We start from the raw sequence: 21,488 nt of genomic DNA on the forward strand, positions 1-21,488 counted from the left end.
GACTAACCATGTGTGTCCTACCACATGTTCAAGCAACAGTCTTAATGGAAGTTTGCTCTGGAGTCTTTATCATGGGATAATGTCAGTTAATTATATTTAAATAGACAATTTAATGGTTTCAACTTCTCCTGTGTAGGCCAGTTCAGATTCCTCTTTGTACGATCTACAGATCTGCAACATTTGCCCCAGGATCGTCTCAAGGGAAAAAAAAATTGTGAGAAAGATAAATCAACCTGTGTGCATACTGCAGTAAAACAGCTACTGCCCTTACTACTCTTGTAAGTAAATTGCCAGATAATAGGCAAATTGTAATGTCTCGCAGCACTCCCCTTTTCTTTTTTAGTTCCAAATTATTCTGGACAGACTTTGACCCTTTGAGAGCCTTGGTGATGCCACATGGCAAGTAAATCCCACCAGAGTAGTGGGCAGGTAACAGGGCTCCTTATTGTACTCTGATCAAAAAGTCTTGGGTGATGAGTCGGGGGAATGGGGAGGTGGAGGTTGGTTAAGATTAACAGAAGCCTTACTCAGGAATTGAACCATTTTTATCAGGGCACTCAGAGGAACCATCCAAAAGCTGGCCTGCCCAGATGTTGAGCAGTGCTCACTAAGCATCTGGCTCCTCTGTTCATTCCCCTTAGTCTCACAGCTCTTGCCATCACGACAGCCCCGACCTTGCAGTGTGCTCTGCTTGGTGCCCAAAAGACAGTAGGGGGGAACACTCCTTCCACCTCCGCAGGTACCTAACAAAGGACTGTTCCCTACTAAAAGGCTTATGAACCAAACATGCTTGTGCTTACTGTCCTTCACTTGTTTATTAAATCGTACAGTATTAGATCTTGGTGAGTTTAGTATTGTTGGTATCATCATCACCTGTAATGGTGTTGTATCTTCTCCCTCTCTGGAGGATTCCTTTTTGTTTCAGGGCATACGGGCAATCCAACATAAACCATGACACAACTTTTTTGGACAAGCTGGGAAGAACCTGCCCTTCTAAATGGACATATATATGACAAAYGCAACACACTTTGGAGATGAGAAGGAAGTTCTTTGAAACATGGCCACATGTTTTAGTTGTTTCCAAAGTATCAGGAACTCTTTCGGCCCTGTATAACCTTAACATCCAAGCAATTGATCTTGTAGCCTATGCAGTTCACTCCAAGGCATGATAAAACAACCTTCTTAGCTGTGGACCAGAAGACTACATTGATATTTCGGTTACTTCAACTCCACAGAAATGAGTGGAACTAATTTATATCCTCTAAGGTTTTTGATCCTATGAATCACAAACTGACAATAGTTTAAAACAAAATAAACAGTCTATTTTCCCTTTGGAGGTCTGCCAAAACAAGAATGTTTGCCACAAACCCTGCTCCTTGAATTTCAGTCATTCAGATGAAAGTTTTGAGAGGAAGAAAATAAAAACAAACCTCACTACTAATTGCCAGACCAAACTACATGTTACTTTAGCTCCTTTCACTCTGTGAAGATGCTGTTGAAGAGAAAATATATATCACATATCTCTACAAAATCTGCATAAGAAGTCAGAATGTAATATTAATGCTTTTTTCTAAACTGTGCAGTGGGCTCCATAGGTGTTTGTAGGCTTGACAGAGAGGATATAAAACTAGATCACTTTTTCTCTGACTTAATCCTTATATAAAGTCTTGGAACTTTCCAAAATAACCTCCCCATATTAAACATTACAGGGATTCTTCTTTCTGTGAAGAAAGTAGTTTTCTACAATTGATCTGAATGTCTCCAATACTGATCTTTGGTACTACTTGATTTTAGCTTTAGTGTCTTTCTAATTTGCATTGCATTTGCAGAGGGGAAAAAAAAGTGATCTAAATTTCCACTAAATTGAAGTTTTAAAGGGAAATAATCAAACTTTTGAGTAATCTGCTGTATTTACACTATGTCCTTATCATTTTGTCCTGATAAAGAAGTGTGCCTAACTGAAGGGGAAAAAGAAACATAGAGTTTGGCTGTATAAAATGAGCTGAAAATCTATCAAGCAAAGACACACAGGGCTGAGAATCTAGTCTTCCCATGTCAATCATGTATTCATTCTAAAGTACACAAATTACTGATCCAAGGACTTTTTATAAGTAAATTTAAATACCATCGTATATTTAATATATACAGTAATAATAGACCAAAAATATGGACAGGCAGGACTAGAGGGAGGGGTGCAAAACGAGCTCATCAGACACACAAAACTATTGGGGTTCTGCTATCTAATTCCTTAGTTATATAATGTAAAACAATCCAACAGAAAAAAAYAAAAAGGTGTTCCAAATCTGAGACATTCAGGTTCTGACTACACCAAGTTTCATGTGCTGTTCCTGCAGAGGTTTAGGAGATTTTGTTTTRAGATTAACAAGATGTCTAATGGCAGAAATCGAAGTACTCCACTCAGAGTACAAGACTGCTGCTTGAGAGCTTCATTAAATATGAGACCAATTCCAGGTCTGCACGATGAAGCCAAAACCAGTTCCAGTGAAACATAGCAAATTCTGGAAGAACTTTATCTAGACGATTCTTTCCGGTGCCCTCTGGAAAAAGCAGTCTAGAGAGCACTAAAACCAAGGATCTTGCCAGYAACAGTAGTGCTCACCATCACAACTTTCAGACAAAAATGACAACAAAAGGCAGAGCTGTACCTTGCCTCCGCCGACTGTTGAGTTTCCTAAAGCAGGTCCCCTCCACAAGCCGATTAAGACGTTGCTGCTTGATCAGCTCTAAAATCTCAGGTTGAATCTTCTCTTTTAGTTCCCTTGGGAAGAAAGAAAAGCACTCATGAGTTTCATCAAGGAYCACTCGCTTTCCTCTGAGATAGAGTCTCACGAGATGTTTCTGCAAGGAGTTCAAAGGGCAAAACAGTCACGGGCAGTCCCAGGTCAGAACCTGCTCTAGGTAAAGACCTTTTCTGGTAACAAAGGCACGAGGTCAGGATATCTCTGTTTGAGACATCTCCCTGCTACTACATCAGTGTATGACTCAGGTAAGTCATTTACTTGTTTCCCATTTACCCATGCAGAAATAACATTTGCTGTAATTCATCAACCAGTTTTCTGAGGCAAACAATGCTTTTTCATTGTAAGAGCACTATGAAGCCTCTTGGAGGGTCTGTCACCTTTGGTGGCCTGATCATCTGCTGGTGCACTTGCTTAGCATTATTATTTACACAAGAAAGCTAAAATGCATTTTGAAACAACAAGAAAAAACAGTGCACAGTGGCAATAAGCCAAAACAACAATCAGTGCTATATGCTTGTTCTTAATTCCRTATCATTCAATTAATTCGTTACTATAAGAATTCTGTGGAAGAGTTACCTGTGGTTAGGGATTGCTCAAGAATCAAGTTTTACCCTTGCCCAGGAGTACAGAACCTCACAGGGCATTTAGAAATATTACTATGTGTCCTTCCAGAAAATCAATTTCCTACAGCCTGTTTGATAAATGGGCTCAATGTGTCAAGAACTAGGCAGAAAATGTATGCACATAATATTTAAAGTTGATTTCATACACTGTCACATGGAGTCACAGGTGTATGAATTCATCAGTTAAACCTCACTTGGATTCATTAAGCATACATAAAAGACAGGTTTAAACATCAACTTGACAGCAAGACTAGTAAGATTAAAAAGGAATGGAATGTGTAGAGGGTTTAAAAAATATGAAGCATGTCAGAACCATAATTTTGGATTGCTGTGCGAATTAGGTAATACCAAAAATCATTCTAATTGGTAGTATGTTCCAGCAATCACCATCAAAAGAAAGCAAAGCCATGGTATTCCACAGATAAATTGAAAGTGTTTCTCTTCTTGAAAACGTAGGAAGTTCAGCCTCTGCAGATTTTCATATTCATTCGGGTCCTATACCTTTGATATGCAAAACCTCATTGAAACTACTGCAAGTTCTCTGAGAGAGAGAGATCAGGCCTTTARAAATGCCACAATTTTCCCAGGTATTAAAAAAATGGTTGGTGTTCTTGATGCATAACCCACTGCATATTTACAAGCTGTGAAAATCTAGCTGGTCAAAAATCAAGTATTGTAACTATAGAAACTGGCCACCTTCAGGAAATGTATTATTAGTCTTTTATAGTAATAGTCAAACACCATTTTTTTCTCACTMGGAACTAAGGTATGAGGAACTATGCTAAATAGTTAAATACTATGATTAAAATAATTTTGTGCTTGAAGAAATGTCTTTCTGAGCTGATGAGTTTCCCCACTCCTCAGGTAAGAGCTGGGAGCAGGGGCGGAAAAACCCCACAAGAAAGCAGTGTTAAAACACAGTATGGATTATGAACTTGCAAGGCTACCGATTATATCTCCAGCTGGACTAATTTCAAATATTCAATATTGGAATAAACATCAGTTTGATATGTAGGTAGTTTAATTCAGAAAGTGGATGAATATCATTAAARAGGTATTAAAGACATCATACCATCATAGATATTAGACACTATTAAAAAAAACAGAAATGAATGGGTCAGTCATCCAGCATATTAACATCAGCACATTAACTGACTGGTTACTCATAGTATTCCCTTTTGTCTCCTCTAAAGCCACACATGCCCTTTACAAACCAGAAGTAGAGAGGAATTTCTAACCAATCCAGAAATAAATAAGTAATCCCCTCCAAAGTAGTTCAGTGTCTAAGACAGACCTTCCACCAGAGAAATGGAGGCAGGAAAGAAAAGAGACCTCCTGCCTCTTTGCTAATATGCCGGAATCCTTCTCATATGCACAACTGGAAAGTGCAGAGGCAATACTCGCTTCTGTTTCAYAGTCCCCAAGCTTGAGCACACAGAAGTTGTGTAGATGGTTTCCTTAATCCTCTATGAATCAGTCTTCAGTGACTTGAATTCAGATCATCCATCCCAAAAGTCTATCCCTACCTTGCCACCATCACTTCTGCTTACTGGCCTCAGCAGTCGTGCCAATACATGAACACTAACTTTTTCGTTTTTTTTCTTAAGCTATTTGTCAATCTTCTCAAATACCACGACACCAGATAAATTTTGGCAAGGTGATCCTACTACTTAATGCTTCTCACTGTCAAGAAGGTTTCTGTTCTCTCCCACCGTTCAAGGTGATAGAAAAGCAGCACAACAATCAGATATAGGCAAACAGGCAAAGAAAAGGGTCTAAGGACAGGGGGCTTAGAACAATTTTTGACAAGAAGTAGGTTCCTGTGCCTAATGTTAAAGCCAAACAAGGGCAGTGAGTTAAAGATTATAAAGGCAAAATTTTTATTTACTGTTCTTCAGATGACATCAGCTTAACATTCTGTGCCTTGTAAAGGGAAAMAGAACAACTAGGAAAGCATAGCAGGAAGTGGCTTTAAAAACGGCTATTCGTTTCCTACTGTGTTCCAGTGATGTAAGAATGACAAAAATTTGTGAGCTGATACAACAGAAAGCTTGGGAGAAATATGTAATAATAAAGCATCACTAATTTTCTGATTTCATTGGTCTCAGCGTTGTAGGCAAGACTGGCATCAGTGACTTGCTTTTAAAAAACAGCCCTTAGTTGTCTGTAAATCTGAAAATTCCTAGAAATAACTTTCAAACTATTGAAAGAATACTAGCTCTTTTTTGCATCAGTTATATCTGTCCATAACTTTTAACTTTCCAACGTACAGTTCCAACTCCTTCTTGTCAGCCATTTTCTTTCCACAACGAGGCATATTATAATCATTAAAATCATTACAATACAATAGAAAAGTAATACCAAAACATTTTCATGTGTTTTGTCCTTTTATCTTTTGGGCTTGCTCCGAACGACTTCTTGCTTTCAGCTCAGGCATTAATGACTCTTTCTAACACTGAAGAAGAATCCCAGAAGATGAAAAATGCTCCAAAAAGCATCCACATCCTTCCCTCCATTTCCCTGCATGCAATTGATTTCAACCAGATTTTACTTAGCAACTGCTCCCTAACTGACATGAACTCTCCTTTAACCACCAAACGTTCAGTTGGACATCAGAACTCTGTCCAGTGTTAACCCATCTGTGTTGCCATTTAACGCGTCAAGAAGACCTCTGGTCCCCTACAGGCCTATGGGATTCCTAGATACCTTCTTCCATAGCCAAAATGGGCCAGTGATAYTTTCTTTTTTTGTTATTGACTGGCAATTAGGATCATCAAAAATATTCCCAAGCTCTTGAATACACATTGTTCTGGAAGACTTTTTATTCTCTCTAATTCAAAGCAGGAATTGAAAGAACTTCAGCTCAGGTGATGCAACAATATTCTTACAAAAGAAATAGTTACTCTTTGCAAAACATGGTTGTTGTAATTATGTGGATCTAAGGCAGAACTTTCCAACTCATATTCAAATCAAACTTAACTGAAAGTTCTCTTACCCAGCAGCTTGATAACTTAAAACTTCAGCACTTATATAAAGAACAGCAGAAGGCTCCTATCATTTTGAAGTCACAGATAACCATCATCTGATTGACATATTCTGATGTAGAATTAAACAAGGCTCCCTGACTTTAAATTCAGTTGTGCACCATTTCTTTTAGCTTATGTGTAAGGCTTTTAAATATACAGCACAGCAATGATTCCTCTCTCCACTCAGTCTCCCTCCCTACAATGCAACCCTGATTCTGTACTTACATCAATTGTGCCATCTATGCAACTTGAGAGAGTTCAGTACATGGAATCAAATCAAAGGGGAAAATGAAAGAACCATTTCTTTTCATAGTCAAGAATAAGTGATCATGGATGYAATCAAAATGCAAATGCATAGAGCTAAATCTCTGCAAATACAGTTGTGACTGTTTAAATACCTTATCAACTTTCTTAGCCATCACAGCCTTTAGGCTTAGCCTTTGTCCCGAATCTGAAATGAGTCACTTGTAACACTTCTGCTGCTTTTAACTGTTTGTGTTAGTTGGCTTTTTCATTCCATCATGGGGAAGGAGATTTCACACTGTGGCAGCAACTAGCCAGAGTGATACTGGAATTAAAGAGCATGCAGAGGGCACTGGCAGGTTTCATGAGGTTAGGAAATGCTGCAAGTGAGTATAAATAGTTGACCTGTATCATAGTTAAACAGTTGACTCATAGAGGAAGCAGAGGAAATGAGAAGCTTTGGTGACAAGCTTAGCAGTACTGAGCAGCTTTGAACCACTAAACATTGCARGGGGATTGGCAGGGGATTGGCAGGGGATTTCTGTGCAGTGTAATAATGCAAAAATGACTGGAACTGTTTGTAGGTTTTAAACTAACGCATTACTATGAGTGACACTAGTTCTAATTGGGCATTAGGTCCTATCTTCCAATACACTGAAAACATAAAAGCAGCATTTTTCCTTTGATCCAAGTTGGTATGATTAAATTTGAAGTGTGTAATTCTACTTAGCTTATGCTTTCCCTGTCGCCCTGCTGCCCCTGGAGAAATGTGTCCCCAGAGCTTGTACTCAGATATCTGCATCCTTTAGAAACAATTCAAGTGTCTTACATCTGAATTTCTATAGCTCTGCCCTAAAACAGAGATTTGGAAAATCATAATGAGCCGTTCCACTTCAAACACGGTCAGAATTTCCTGATATTTCAGCTGATGCTTTGGAACCATTGCTGCTTCTCTGCTGATCTCACGAGGTTCTGTTTTCCAGAGCATTTGGGCAGCACCGAGTCAGAATCTGTCCTGTGCCATCCACTCAGCCACGAGCCCAGCTTCGATCCAGAGCCAAGTACAGCCTCCGCTTTTCATATAATAGAACAAAGGGTATTCTGAGAAGCAGACAGGAGCTACGGTGGCAATATTAACATTTGATACATTGCAGTGAACAATGTAGGAATGAGAATCCTGTTGGACAGCTGCCAGAACATTTTCATCTACAAATAAATAACTGCTTTCTATTAACACCAAAGATAAACTATGAACAAAGACAGTAGTGCACAAACCCATTCTTTGGTGGAGCCTGGGTGTATTGGCTCCTCTTGCTCCGGGCTTCACTATCACTCAGAGAAGTTACATTTAGAATTTTTAAAGGCCCTTGGACAGAAGACAAAGTTTAATCTAAAAGAAGAAAAACTAATGCTAGCAACAAAAACAAGCCCACACGCACAGTCATACAAACTGGAAATGTCAAAGCATTGTTTGGTACAAATAAGCCATACAAGGCCCTGCAGGGATTTGCTGAATCTAGTTTAACTGAACTCAGAGAAAGAGCTGTGATTCCCGCAAAAGAAAACATCTGCACTTCAAGCAGTTGCTGCTCTACTGCTTTTGAGCACAGTTCTTCAGATGGCTTTTTCTTCAGGTTTCCCCTGAGGAGCTCCCAAACATCATTCATATTTGTTAGTATTTCCATAACATTTCCTTCCTAACCAAGGGGTTAGGAGAGAGAAGATAGTACTTACAGAATTGGACGAGACTGGAAATCTTCCTGGTTCATTCTTTCAGACTGGCGTATTTTCAGTATTTCTGTGTAACTGAGATTCTGAAGTTTACTCTTGAACTGATCCAGAGAGCTAGGCTTGGTAGTGAGTGCTCTCATTATCTGTTCCTTCACTACCTGCATTACCTGTGCACGACAAGGGAAAAGAAAAAAAAAAAAAAGAGGAAGAAGAAGAAAACCTGCGTTAACTCTTTCTGAGGGTTTGTTTCACATCTTATTCTGTGTCACGATAAGGTTTCTAGGTACAGAAGATTATTAGTACAACCTGGCTGCAAGACAATTTCTAAGTAGCAGGACCAGAAAATGAGCCAACTTCTGTAAGAGTATCACACCTTACAGCAAAAGCTCATTTGCACTTTAACAAGAAAATCAGGGTGGGGGACCCTCAGTCGCCACTCAGCAGTCTCCCTAGACAGCGAAAGTATGATTACTGGTTACATTACGGGATGTCCCGCTCTGCCAAGGCTTCTGTGCACACAACAGCAATAATGTGGCTGTCTGCATTTGGAGCTGAGATGAGGCTCCCACCATGTAGGGGACAGGACCCCTACAATACACTTGTAACCACAGAAGAAAGACAGAGTCAAGAGCAGATTCACATTCCGGCTTCTGCCAGCTTGATCCAGGTTTTTTTCCATGCTGCTCGGAATCACAGGAGTAAAAAAGGCTTAAAGCTGCTCCTCTGACAAGAGGGTGGTAGCACTCGCTTCCCTCATTGTAGTCACAGCAAGAGGAGAAACTGTCCATACAATTTGTGTCTCTGTGGGCACTGGTATTTGCTGTCTAGTTTCTTCCTGCTCCTTCTCCCTTTTTTTCTTTCTTGGGGCTATCTGGTCAGACCAGTGGAGTTTCAGTCCTCAGCATGTCTGACATGAATCTCCATGGTCTCTCTGATGGAGCGTCCTCCTCTGCAGGCATGTAAGTGCCATACACAGTGAAGGAAAGAGGACTTCCTAAAAGAGAACGTTAAGTCAGGAGAGAAGGAGATCAGTTTTCCAAGGATATTACATGATTGGTTTTAAAGCAATGTCATAAACAATGCAACCCAAGAATGAAAATGAAGGATGGCTGGGCAACAGCCATCAATCTGCATATTAATTATTTTATCAGAAGAAAACTGCTGAGACACAGTTCACTAAAGGGAATTGCTTGGCACTAGATCAAATAAATACATATCACAAATTACTGTCTTACTGTGGAGAGATTAATCCACAATTCTAGACTTGTTTCCTTGATGCTGGTGAAATTTTGAAGCACTTATCTGACGCTGTACTTAAGCTGGCTGAAAAAATAATTCATCAGACTCAAAAAGGCCCATCCCACTCAAATTTAACAGTTAAAATGCAATAGGAAACAGTAACAAATCTGTTTTCAAAGCAGATGTGATAGAAATTAAAAGCTACAGAAACAGAGGGCAATAGCTTTTTCTGCACTGTTAATTTTCCTTTATGTTTTTGTCTTCACTGTGTATCTTAAAAAAGAAACTAAGCCCCCCAGAGGTTCCCTACATATTCTGAAAAGCTTTCTTTAGGCATGAATATTTTATTGCTGCACATGTGTTGCCTCAATCTCCTAACCATCCCTGCCTATGCTGTTTTCTATTTTTGTTTTCTAGTTGTAACTTCTTCCTGAGATGTGACCCAAGAGTTCATCATAGCTGTGTCCAGCAGGTGAAACTTAGCAATTAAAAAACTGAAGATAACCTTCCTCCTTACCACAAGGACTAAATCCACCCCAGAGATCTACTTTAAGAAGAGCAAGATGCCTCCTCACAAAGATGCTTGCTCAGACGGAAAACAAATGGCTTTGTCACCTTCCCACCCTACAGATGAGATAACCAACCCACACTTACTTGGAAGAGTATCTTACTGTGAATGCATCCTTGCAAAGACGACCCTACTCTTGGTAAATTTTGCAAATCTGGCCCAGATAAAGCGGAGGTTTACCCGATCCATTGCTATAAATCTAATAAGCACGCTGTTGTGCATTTGTGGAAGTCTTCTAAAACTCAGTTTGATGGTAAGAAGCAACTTGGAATTCTGTCTGCTACATCTAAGCACTGCTCCATTCATACACAGAAGCATTTGCCTTCAGACGATGGCACTGTGCTGCCAAATTCTTCTTAAAAGTACTTTGATGGTCTTCTGGTGGGAATTAGCTATTTCATCTGAAAGAGGAATTTTTCAATTGCCATCTGACTGCTTAGAGGGATTAATGCCTCCTTGACTACACTTAGTGTGAAGTAACCAGACCATTCCAGTCGGAGTAATAAACGTGCTGTCACACCTTGGTCATTAAACGACAAAAGGCCAAACAGTCATGATATCTGAACGTTAATGGATTCAACAACTGGCCCAAAAAATCAATGGCTTATTTCACAGGGTCTTGGTTCAATATCTAAAAGGGCTTAGGAAACGTAATGAAGAAGATGTCCTTAAAGCAGAAAAAAATGAATCAGACAACTCAAGTGACAATTTGGATGTTTAAAAATATCTTCTCTCCTTTTTATTTGTCTTCATAGCAATGACTACTAATTATGATTAATTACTTTTAATGTATATTTTATATATTAATATTTTGTTAATTAATATTATTTGCATTAAACTACCATACTCACAGTAGGATTGCAGAAGAGGGCAGAGACTGGGAACTGAGCTTTCCCAGTGAAAACATGTTTAGCCATTGGTCCTCCCAACAGTAATGTCAAGAGTTCCTGGCTAATTGTGCCTAACTTTGGGCTCTTAGAGAGAACATGACATTTAACACTGACTTCACTTCTGCTTTCTCAGCCCCACAGAGAAGTTATGATGGACTACTTACTACAAACATTTTTACAGTAAGCCTGCAGTCRTCATTTCTGCAGTATCATGCAAACATAGGCAGCTAAATTCAGACTTTTTAACAGCATCATTGCTCATAGGATCAAATTTCCTGGCTACTAGAAAGCAATAAATTACTGTGTTTTCAGTTAGACAGGTATAACAAACCTTGATGTTTCAGCACAACAGCAGATTTGCAAGCATACATAGTGAAAGTCRTGATTCTCAAACATAAACAGCAGACACTCCTAGGACTTTGAACAACCAGACAATTCATTTAAGACCCATTTCCTGCAATGACTTATGTACGTGCACAGTTTCCATTTCATACATAGTTATACTTAACTCATAGATGCAAGTATCTATAAAGATCTGGTATTTCRTTGGTTATCTGTCAATTTAGTTTCTTAATCTGTGGATTTAGATTCYTAATTTCAGGCACTCACATTGTAAACTTTGCCTCTAGGAGCAGTTTTTTCCAATGAAATGGACAACCACACAAATAAATAAATACTGTATTTTAGGGAGTTATATGCATGCTGATCTCCTTTCCAGTTTGTCCTTTGAGCCATTCAAAGGAAGCAGTGTTTACTCTTGGCTAAACAACGCAAAAGAGGTTCAAGTTACCTTTAGGTGCAAAATGCTATATAAACCTTTGTCATCCCACTCTGGTACTCTTTGTTGTAGTTAATACCCAAATAATGCAAATTGCTGTTCACAGGGTGTGGYCAAAGAGCTGCTTAGTTTATAGGCTCTCTCTGTCCCAGTGACAGAAGGCAGGAGAGATATGCCCCAAGCCCATACTGGGGTGATCACTTGCCCTATAATGTCTCTAGCCAACAATATTTAACTAGTTGGCCAAAATGTCAAAGCTGTTGGTTGAGTCAGGTCTCCTGAGCATTTGGGAATCACTGCCAAGAACTTCTAATCTTGTTCAAAAATCTCTAAAGCTGAAGCTGAGTTGCCAGCCCTTGATTGTTGCTATCAGAGAGACAAGGATATCAACCCTTCCTCCCCATGTACCTGACCTTCCAATGAAATTAAAGTTATTCTCTACTCAGTGTAATTGTACATAAACACTGTAGACAGTTGTTTTAATTACATTACAYTCTGCCTCTTGTACTGAGAGATGAGTGTTTCAGCAAGTGCATTTGCTTTATATTATGTCCTTCTTATCTGATGACCTTCTTTATGGTAAGAAATGCTGTGTTCTGCATTATGACTAAGGCAAACTCACTGAAAACACTAACAGAAAGACAATAGCCCTCCAAAATCTCTTTTTTTAAGCTAAAAAAATTGCCATGAAGCATAGGACCTTATTCCTTGTCTTTCATATTTATCTAATCTGTCTTAYGTTTTAAGGCTGATATCACCATAATGTTAAAACAGACAAATTTCTGTTAAGCTCTTTAGGTCCAGCWTTGTGTTTAGCTCGTTTGACTTCATCTATGCCATATCCTATCCTGATTACTTTGTCTCTCTAATACTTGACCATCTTTTGATCTTTTTTTCCCCATTCCTATCTCTTGCCATAAGAACTTTTATCTACGCAAATAAGCCTCCTCCTTTAAAGAGACATCAGAGGTCTGAACACTTAGGCCCTACGACAAGGGACAAAATTAAGTGGTAAGAAGTCAACGTAAGGAAGGAGAGCGTATTAAGGCCTAACACCTAACTACATGGCAACTTACCAGTGATTGCATTTCAGCAGCTCGTCTGCAACTGTGGAAAGCACAGAATGGCCATCTCTATCCTTTCTACTTACCCGATACCAGTGCAAACTGTGACCTTGACACTGATGGAAAAGACTAGCTGCCATCTCAGACACCTATCATTGCCTGCAAGCTTCTGGAAACTTATGTCTGAGCCTTCCACTCACCACACAGCCTCTTTTCATGAGTTCACAGCATCAGTCTTTCTCAGAAACCACCCCTCAGCACCCCTAAGGGCTGGACCTTCATCTCAACCCATCTGTGGTACACTAAATAGGAGATGAATTCATATAATAACTTCCCCAGAATATCAGTGTTCCTCTTGAACATGCACAYTCTTTCATATATAGTGAACCTTTTGTAGGTCATGGCAACATGGGAGCCAGATATTGTCACAGGAGCCACTAACTTGTGCTGCTAGTATCTGATGGCACAAGTTATGGYGACTGCCGCCTAGTAACTAATTCAGGTGTGTGCGCATGTCTGCCTGTAATACTGAATGGTTGCCATTAATCTGACAGGGTAGCTTTCTTCAGCACAGACAAGAATTAAATAAACCATGAGCCCATGTGACAATGGTGTGCTTGGTTCAATACTCTCTTAATTGGTCTCAGAACTAGCAASTTCTCCTACCTCACTGCAGCATACTGTAAAAGAGCAGCCACGGGACTGCGCTGTTCCCAGAGACCACTCTCTGCAACTAGACTTCAAGCACTTGCACTCTTCTTGGAATATCTCAGACGTTTTAAGGCTGCATTCATTGACTTTTCCACATGATCACTCAAAAATACACAAGCTGACAAACAGAAAACTGGAAGATGTACTTTTGCAAATATTTTGTCATGGATTCACAGCTAGTTCTCTTTTTAAGTCTATCTAAATATTCCTGAAAAGCAGTATCTTAGTTCGTACAAAAAAATTGTAAAAATGAAAGAAAATTTTAAAAATGAAGGACAAAATCATTTAATGATTGAGATTCAGCTTATCATTTTAGTCATAAAGGGATTTCCATCAGTAAAATCCAYGGAGCAAGCAAAAACAAGGCTGTACAATGAAATGGCCAAATCATTCTTAATGAACAGCATTTACTGACAAAGAAGGCTGTAAAGAGAATCTAATTCTGAAGGGAAAGGAAATGACTTCAGTTTACAAGCAACCTGTCAAATTCTGCAATGAAAACTYAGCATGTTTAAAATGTGTGCCAGGTAAATTTTTTTGAAAACTTTTTTATATTTTTTTTTAATTTAAAAAATGGACAAGACAATTTTTTTAAGTCATTCCAAAGGATAAACTGCCTTAACTAGATCAACAGTTACACTTCCAGAGTACTCAAGAGAGTCATCCCAAGAGAATTCATGGTTCTTGAAATGTAATCTTTGTTTAATGTTTTTTCTCCTATTGCCACATGTTGCAATCTAGGGATTCACTATAGTCCCCCATTCACAGACTGTACCAGGCTTCCACTCCAYGTTACTTTAGAATATTAATCCAAACACGCCATCCTACCCAAGTAAATTTAAATTAGTGCTAGCACACCTTAACCATTGACAACAGACTCCAGCACTGCAGATCATTTATTCTATTACAGTTGGCGTACTCAGAAAATACCCAGAAAAGAAAAAAAAAAGTTTCTAATCTTCTTAACTATTCCAAAACACAAGGACAGGAGCTGCAGCCAGCAATAAAGAGAGACCTCTAAGCCAGTAGGATGTACATAACCTCCGGAATAATTAAGTTGATTCATTTGCAGGCAACAGTATTTCAGGGGATGAGGGAAAGGATGTTAGAGGATTTTTAAGGTATAAGCTCTGATTCATTTTATCTCTTCATTTTCTGTAGAATTTAAAATCCATTCTGAAAGAAGCTTTTTTTGTTGGGGTTTTAGTTTTGGCTATTTTTTTTTTAATAAACTCTTTTGCTTGTGATTCTATTTTTCTAGTATGGACTAAGAGATCTTTCAGTCTGCAGGAAGGATACTTGAAGCAATGCAACGGTTTTGATCAAGTGAAGCAGTCTTTCCCCATGTGATACCAGTATCAACATGGTTAAACAATTTAGTAATGATCATTTTTTTGCAGGAATACCTAGCATGAACAAATGAGCACACCTAGTACATATGATTAYGCAGGCAAGAGGTAGAAGATGTGACAGCAGCTCCACACAAGGTGTTTAAAAGGTCTGTGGCAGGGGTTTAAAAGCTTAATGCTGCAGTAATAGAGTTCTTCAGTGTGARACCTTTCGCTGTGTCAGAACCCTCCCAAAACTGCTTATCTTCTGGCAAGGAAGAGAGTGAAGAGAATGTGCAGGAGTGTAACCTTGCATCCTCCTGAGGATCCCAAGTCCTTCCCAAGTTCCCGAGAGCCAATCCAGGAGGGTGAACAGTGAAGAAAGAAAGGCTGATGACAAGGTGAGGAACACAACTGCTCCGCATTTCAGAACAGCTCCCGATTGTTCCAGCTTCCTCGATTCCCTTGACTATTGAATCACAGGTTAGGGGAAAAACAGACTGAAATCACACAGTTCTTGAAGACCGAAGGGCTGAGAATATTGTTAATGGAAGAGTACAAGAGAGGGGATAGAGGACTCATTACACTCCTCCACGGGCTCCAGACTGGTAAGAAGGGAAGATCAACAGCCCCGGAGCCACAACGACAAGACTGGCRAGCACCTGAAATAGGGTCAGAAAGGGAAGCTGAGAACATCCCAAGGAAGGGATTGAAGGATCATCTTTACACCAAGAAGCTGATGTAAAAAAAATGTTCAGTTCCCTGCAGAAAATTACTGGCTAATTCTGCTATTGGATGTGTGCATTTTCTAAATACTGTTAAGTGTAAACAGACCACTAATTGCTGCACTCTGTTACATTACAGTCTTGGGCTCCTCTACCTCTATAAGCAAAAGAAAGCGAGCCTGTGGACACAGGTCAACACTCCCCAGAGCAGCTCTCAGTTCTGCTAGCTGCACTGGTTATTTTTATCTTGGCTATCTAGATCCAGACAGGAAAGGGGCTGCTAGTTCTTTTCCAACTTTGCTATTTATTCGCTCAGTTAAAGACAGGTGTACTGGTAGAGGCTTTGGCTGGGAATAAAAAGTAGCTTGAATTTGATTGAGAAAGACAAAAAGCTACGGGGAAAAAAAAATTCACACGGGATGGGCAAGGAAGATGATTTTAATAATGAATGTTAACAGACTGGAGTAGACGATGGAAAAAAGAAAGACAGCTAGTAGAAAGATATTATGGAAAAGTGATCACAGCTGGAACAGAGATCATACCAGGGAGAACCAGCATGCAGAGGAAATCACTTGATTGATGATTTGCAACAAATAAATAAAAAGGACAGGAAAAGTCTGAAGGAAAAAAAGACTGTGAAACTGCAAGTGCAGTGTTGCAGTAGAAACTGAAGACTGAAGAAAAAAAATGAGATTTTGGCAGAATATTAGTTAAGAGGAAATGGAAAAAGAAYGGGCAGAGTCTATGCAAAATGATATCTTTATTATAACGGTTCAGTAAGCAGCTAAAGAGAAAGCCTAAAGAGAAAGCTTCCTTAAGGACTTGCCTGAGAAATTTGAGGGTAAAATTAATGGTAATAAAAAGGTAGTGCTTTAAAAACTTGAAATGAGGATTTAGAATCATTAGTAAAAATCATGCAAATGCTGTCCATTAAGTTTTCATCCATTTTGGTAAAAGAGAGCATGAAAGCAGTCCATACGGTTCTTGCACAGTTAAAACAAATGCTACCTTCAGTCTGAAAATTCAGTTCAAAACAGASACACCAATGTTAATCTAAATGTTCAAGTCAAATACCACATACTTGGGTTGTCTTTGGCTGAAATAGGAATGACTGATAAATGGGAAAACTCTTCCTTACATTTGATATTTGCAGAACACTATTTGCACTAGAAATAATAATAATAATAAAAAAAGTCCTGTTCTCCTCTGTGCTTTATGTCTTGAGRTAAGTAGAGCAAAGGATGAGTCCTGGGCAACACAGCTTTTCTGCCCCAGTAAGATGGCAGTCTCTAAACTCGCTTGTTAGTTATCTGAAGTCTTAGGTCAGCCAATATTACAACCCCCCCCTCAACATCTGACAACCTCTTTTGGCAAAATAAAACATGAACAAATCATTTGTGGGCAGCTGTTAACCCATGKCTTTTTACAGACAAAACGTACTGATCTCCTCAAACAAAATATTAACTGCGGCGAGGGGGAAAAATGAGAGGAGAGATATTTGTATCCTTAGTCACATACTGATGTAGTAATTAACATGCCAAATAACACACTTGTGAATTCTAAGGGAAAACAGTAAGTTACCTGCAATTAGGAACATACGTTCGGGTGGAGCTTACTTTAAACTACACTCCTTAATATACATAATTATATTAAATGACACACACTAAATGAACATTAACTAATTAATTAATTAACATTAATTAACATATTGGCAAACAACTGGTTCTAGAGAAGGAAAGAAAGGACAAAATCCTGTCAGGCAGTTTTTTCCATAGTCAAGAGTAAATATCAAAGAATACAAGTTCTGGGTATTAACGATGAATTAAAAAAAAAAAAAAAAAAAAGGAGAGAGAGTCTGAATGAGCAGAGAAGGCGAAAAAGTGAGGGAATAAACTTAGAAAAGGGGATCAGAAAGTGCTGAGAACGTTGTTCTTAATTTTTTTTATTCATTTATCAATCAGATTTATTGAGCAACACTCTGAGTTGTTCTTAAACTTAAGTGTGGAGATGAGCTCCACAATCCCCTATTTCCTTTGGCTGAGATGAAGGAGAAAGAAAAGGAAAAGGGAAAAGAAAAATACAAAGCTGTGATCAGCCACATTTCTGAAAAGACCTCTCGCCCTTTTGTAAGGGTAGAAGTGCAAACCACCATGCTCGTGACCGCTCTGCCTGGGGCATGAACAGCCTGAGTCTGCCAGCCATCCCTGCAGCACCTCTCTGCTCCTGGCACCTTCCAGCCCCACTTTGACAGGGAACGGTGGCCGCTGCACCGTTCCCTTCTCTGCCTCTTCTTGCTATGCAAACTCTCCCTTACCGCTGGTTTTTACTTGGATAAAGAAAGAACTTCACCCAATCAGGAAACAGACTTGTCATCCTGGATGACTATTTTGATGTTTATTTTTGCTCTGATAAAAGGCAGAAGTTGAAATATTGAGAACTTACTGAAATTTTACTATTGAAAGTAATAAAAATAATCCACTAGGATTTCCACAAAGGAAGGGAAATGATAAGTAGAAGTTGAAAGCTTTAGCTTGTTTCCTGAACTTCTGTTAATTGTCATTCACACTTAAATGCTTGCCCTCCTTTTTATTTTTTTGACTTTTCATTTTATTACAAAGACAAAACTTCCAAAGTTTCTACCTAATAAAAATTACCAGAACTACTAGAATTGTTTGTGAATCCAAATTCTCTCTTTAGAGAACGAGATCATGCACTTAGAAACTTTTGCTGATGAATGTAGGAGCCAAATGTTGAATAAACTAGTGCTGGACCATTTCATTCAATCCAGTTATGTGCAAGTCCCTTCAATTATGGTGAATGATCTGGCTGAACATCTAGGAACTATTCAAAAAGGCATTTGTGCAGATGTACTATTCCTCTGAATGTACTTAAAACTYATTATGCAGCATAATTTATAACAAATAGGCTGTAATAATTTTTAGGTAAACAACTGTTTTCCCATTCAGGTAACTGAAGAAAGCAGTGAGTTGAGAAACATGTCTACAGAGTACCATTCTTTAARGCACATCTCATATTAATAACAGTTTCAAGTGATAGCTGTATTGATATCAGAGAGGGCCAGTCATGCAACAAGAATGAAAACAGTTACATGAATTAACTGAATGATTCACAAAAATACATGAAGCAGTGAAAAGATTAAATCCACCATGACTTGTTAGATGCTTGCTGGTCTGCAAAAGTTATTTTGTAAATCCTGAGCTCACAAACTACTGGCTTGACAGATTATAATAAGCACTGTCAGGACTATCACAAACCAAGATCTGCTTGTAACTGCCAAATATGCACAAAATGTCTCTGGGCTGAAAACAATACTAAGAAAAAACAAATATTTTCATTGCTGTTTTGAAGTATTTTGAAAATTCTGAATAATATATATCTTTTTAATTTCTGAATTTGTGCAGGGTCTGGTCCAATGAGGTGCTTGCCTTGGATCATTATATCACTACTGTGCTGGTCATACAAATCATAAGAACAACACATTATTTTTACCTCTTGAGTTATGGCACTTAACCAAGCATACAAGGAATTCAAATAGATTGATCTTAGAAGCAGGAAAAACACAGATGACGTGTTTTGCCATACYTCATTCTAAAAACTGCATCAAATGRTTTATGGCTTCAGAGACCTATATTTTTGATTGCTGGGAAGGAATATTTTCTTTTTCAGACTGAAGGGAAGCTTTTTTGAGGACTATACACACTGCAGGAAAATAAACTACTCCCCATGAYAGAAAGCAGGGATTTCTCTGACACTTAGTGCTAACATCACCAATTTCAAAGCATTCAGACACCTCTGTGTTTACTAAATCTAGCCAGGGAAATCAGGAATGGGATGAACCTGTCAGCTGACCCAATCCTTTTCTTCAGGGATGGGATATGCTCCTAAGAGCGCGGCGCAAGCCACCATATGTAATCTTAACCAAAGACATATCAATAAGCAGCAGCCCTGTATAGTCTGGTCCCTTTGTCCCCAACCCCTTCACTCTGTGTATAGGAAGCACCTGAAACTAGCACTTTTTTCCTCTAGCGAATACAAGTCAATACCATAGCCTCAATTTTACTTTTTTCCTGTTCCTTTCACTCATGTTAAACCGGAGCTGAAAGAATTTTTCTCACAGAAGGATTAAGATAAGTTTGCAGTATTTCACTTCAGGTTTACTTCCCACTATTGATTTGCAACTACCAGTGACACACACATAAATGCACACATCTCGAGAAGCACATCGATCCTACCCRGAAGGGTAAATAAGGTCTTAAAATAGCATTACTTCCAGTAAGCAGCTAGTAAGTTATGGATGGAGACAGGTTTGTAATCTCATTGATGACAGACCTGGTCATTGGTTTGGTCTCTGGTAACCCGAGTGCTATCACTGCACTTCTTCCCATATTCTCATAGCTTACTGCATTTCTTTCCATATGGTTRTAAACTTACATATCTGATAAGCCTGATGACATCTCCTTTCCTTCTGCTCTGTGACTAYCTATGTGCTGGGGCAGGAGATGCTTTCAGAATTGCATGTAAGCTATTTGTTTTTCTTCAAAAGGTAATARTCAAATACAGGGCACTCCACCACGTGGTAATCAAGAAAACTATCGGACACATTCTGAAATTCCCCCATTGCCTCCTGTGTGATTAGGCAAAGAATTTGCTTCCATAAATTTGCTTGGTCCAGAAGGAAGCCAAGGAGCAGACATGATGCTGGAGTGAACTTGTTCCAGCAGCACACAGATGCAGTATGTCCAGATGCCCCTTTCACATTTTGGTGAGGAGCAGCATAGGGCTGAGGCTAAAGAACCCAGGATGTTACTCCTCTTTTGAGCCCTCCATTGTACTGCGCAACTGGAGAGCAGCAAGAGCACGTGAGGTAATGAAAGCAGAAGGTTTGACAGAAAGCTTCTACTATTTTATCCTAACGACAGTTAGACATAAGCAGGGAGGGGAGAACTCCTTTAAAGGAAAGACTTGTGGGAATTATGCAGTCGATATTTTTTTTTTGCACAAACTGTTCATATAGACAACATGATAGAGTCAAGGGGAAACCACTGGGTAGAGGCAGTGAGCATCAGGTTGAAGGTAACTGGTAATACAGTGGCTGCGAAGCCAGGGAAAATAATTTAAAAATTGGTGAGGGAAAGATGATGATGGTCTAACTTGGAAATAACTGTAAAACATCTGGAATAAAATACTGCTGGATCTTTAGGATACACATCAGGATGGACGCAACACCAAGGCAGAATGGATGGTTTTTGAAGGATTACCACTTGATCATACAACACAGCAAGATCAAAAATAAGATATACCCCACAATCAAAAGACTTTTTTGGAAACCTCCATCCCCTTCTTCCTGCAACAAAAATGCATCAAGTCTAAAGAGTGTTGAGAGCAGTAAGCCATCTCTGGCATTTTCTTTAAACAGCCTCTTTTATTGCTGGCTTTCCACTGAAAAAAAATCGAGATTTCACGTCGTTCTCTGTGCAYTTCCAGGTCTGCCCAGAAGAAGGCAGATGTCTGCACCATCACGCCCAATGTCTCCGCAGAGCCTGTTCACTGCGAGGGCATTTTCCCATACCAAACCACTTCTGGTTTTGTTATCTTCTGTTTAACTTTCACTACAGACTGGGCTACACCTACCCTTTCACTTTTTTTTCTTTCTTTCTAGAGTTACAATGTGCTCCCAGGAGCATACTAAGCAAACCCAAACATCCCAGCACAAACCACCCACATACACATGCAACTTTATTTCAGAGGAAAGACAGACTGGGGAGGGGAGCCTCATAAG

At 39.1% G+C, this 21,488-nt stretch overlaps 1 protein-coding gene across 1 annotated transcript in view; it reads right to left on the reverse strand.

The window, feature by feature from the left end:
* LOC146593511 (engulfment and cell motility protein 1-like) overlaps window positions 1-21,488 on the reverse strand; it is a 106,530-nt gene that overhangs the window by 19,030 nt on the left and 66,012 nt on the right. The window contains exons 2-3 of the mRNA XM_085309146.1: window positions 8,389-8,552; window positions 2,667-2,779 (exon numbers count right to left, since the gene is read on the reverse strand). Of these exons, the coding sequence (XP_085165272.1) occupies window positions 2,667-2,779; window positions 8,389-8,552 (277 nt within the window). The remainder of the gene's footprint in view (window positions 1-2,666; window positions 2,780-8,388; window positions 8,553-21,488) is intronic.

The sequence above is a fragment of the Rhea americana genome, unplaced genomic scaffold (assembly GCF_003343005.1).
Source record: "Rhea americana isolate MKP2758 unplaced genomic scaffold, rheAme1 scaffold_291, whole genome shotgun sequence".
NCBI classification, from domain to species: domain Eukaryota; kingdom Metazoa; phylum Chordata; class Aves; order Rheiformes; family Rheidae; genus Rhea; species Rhea americana.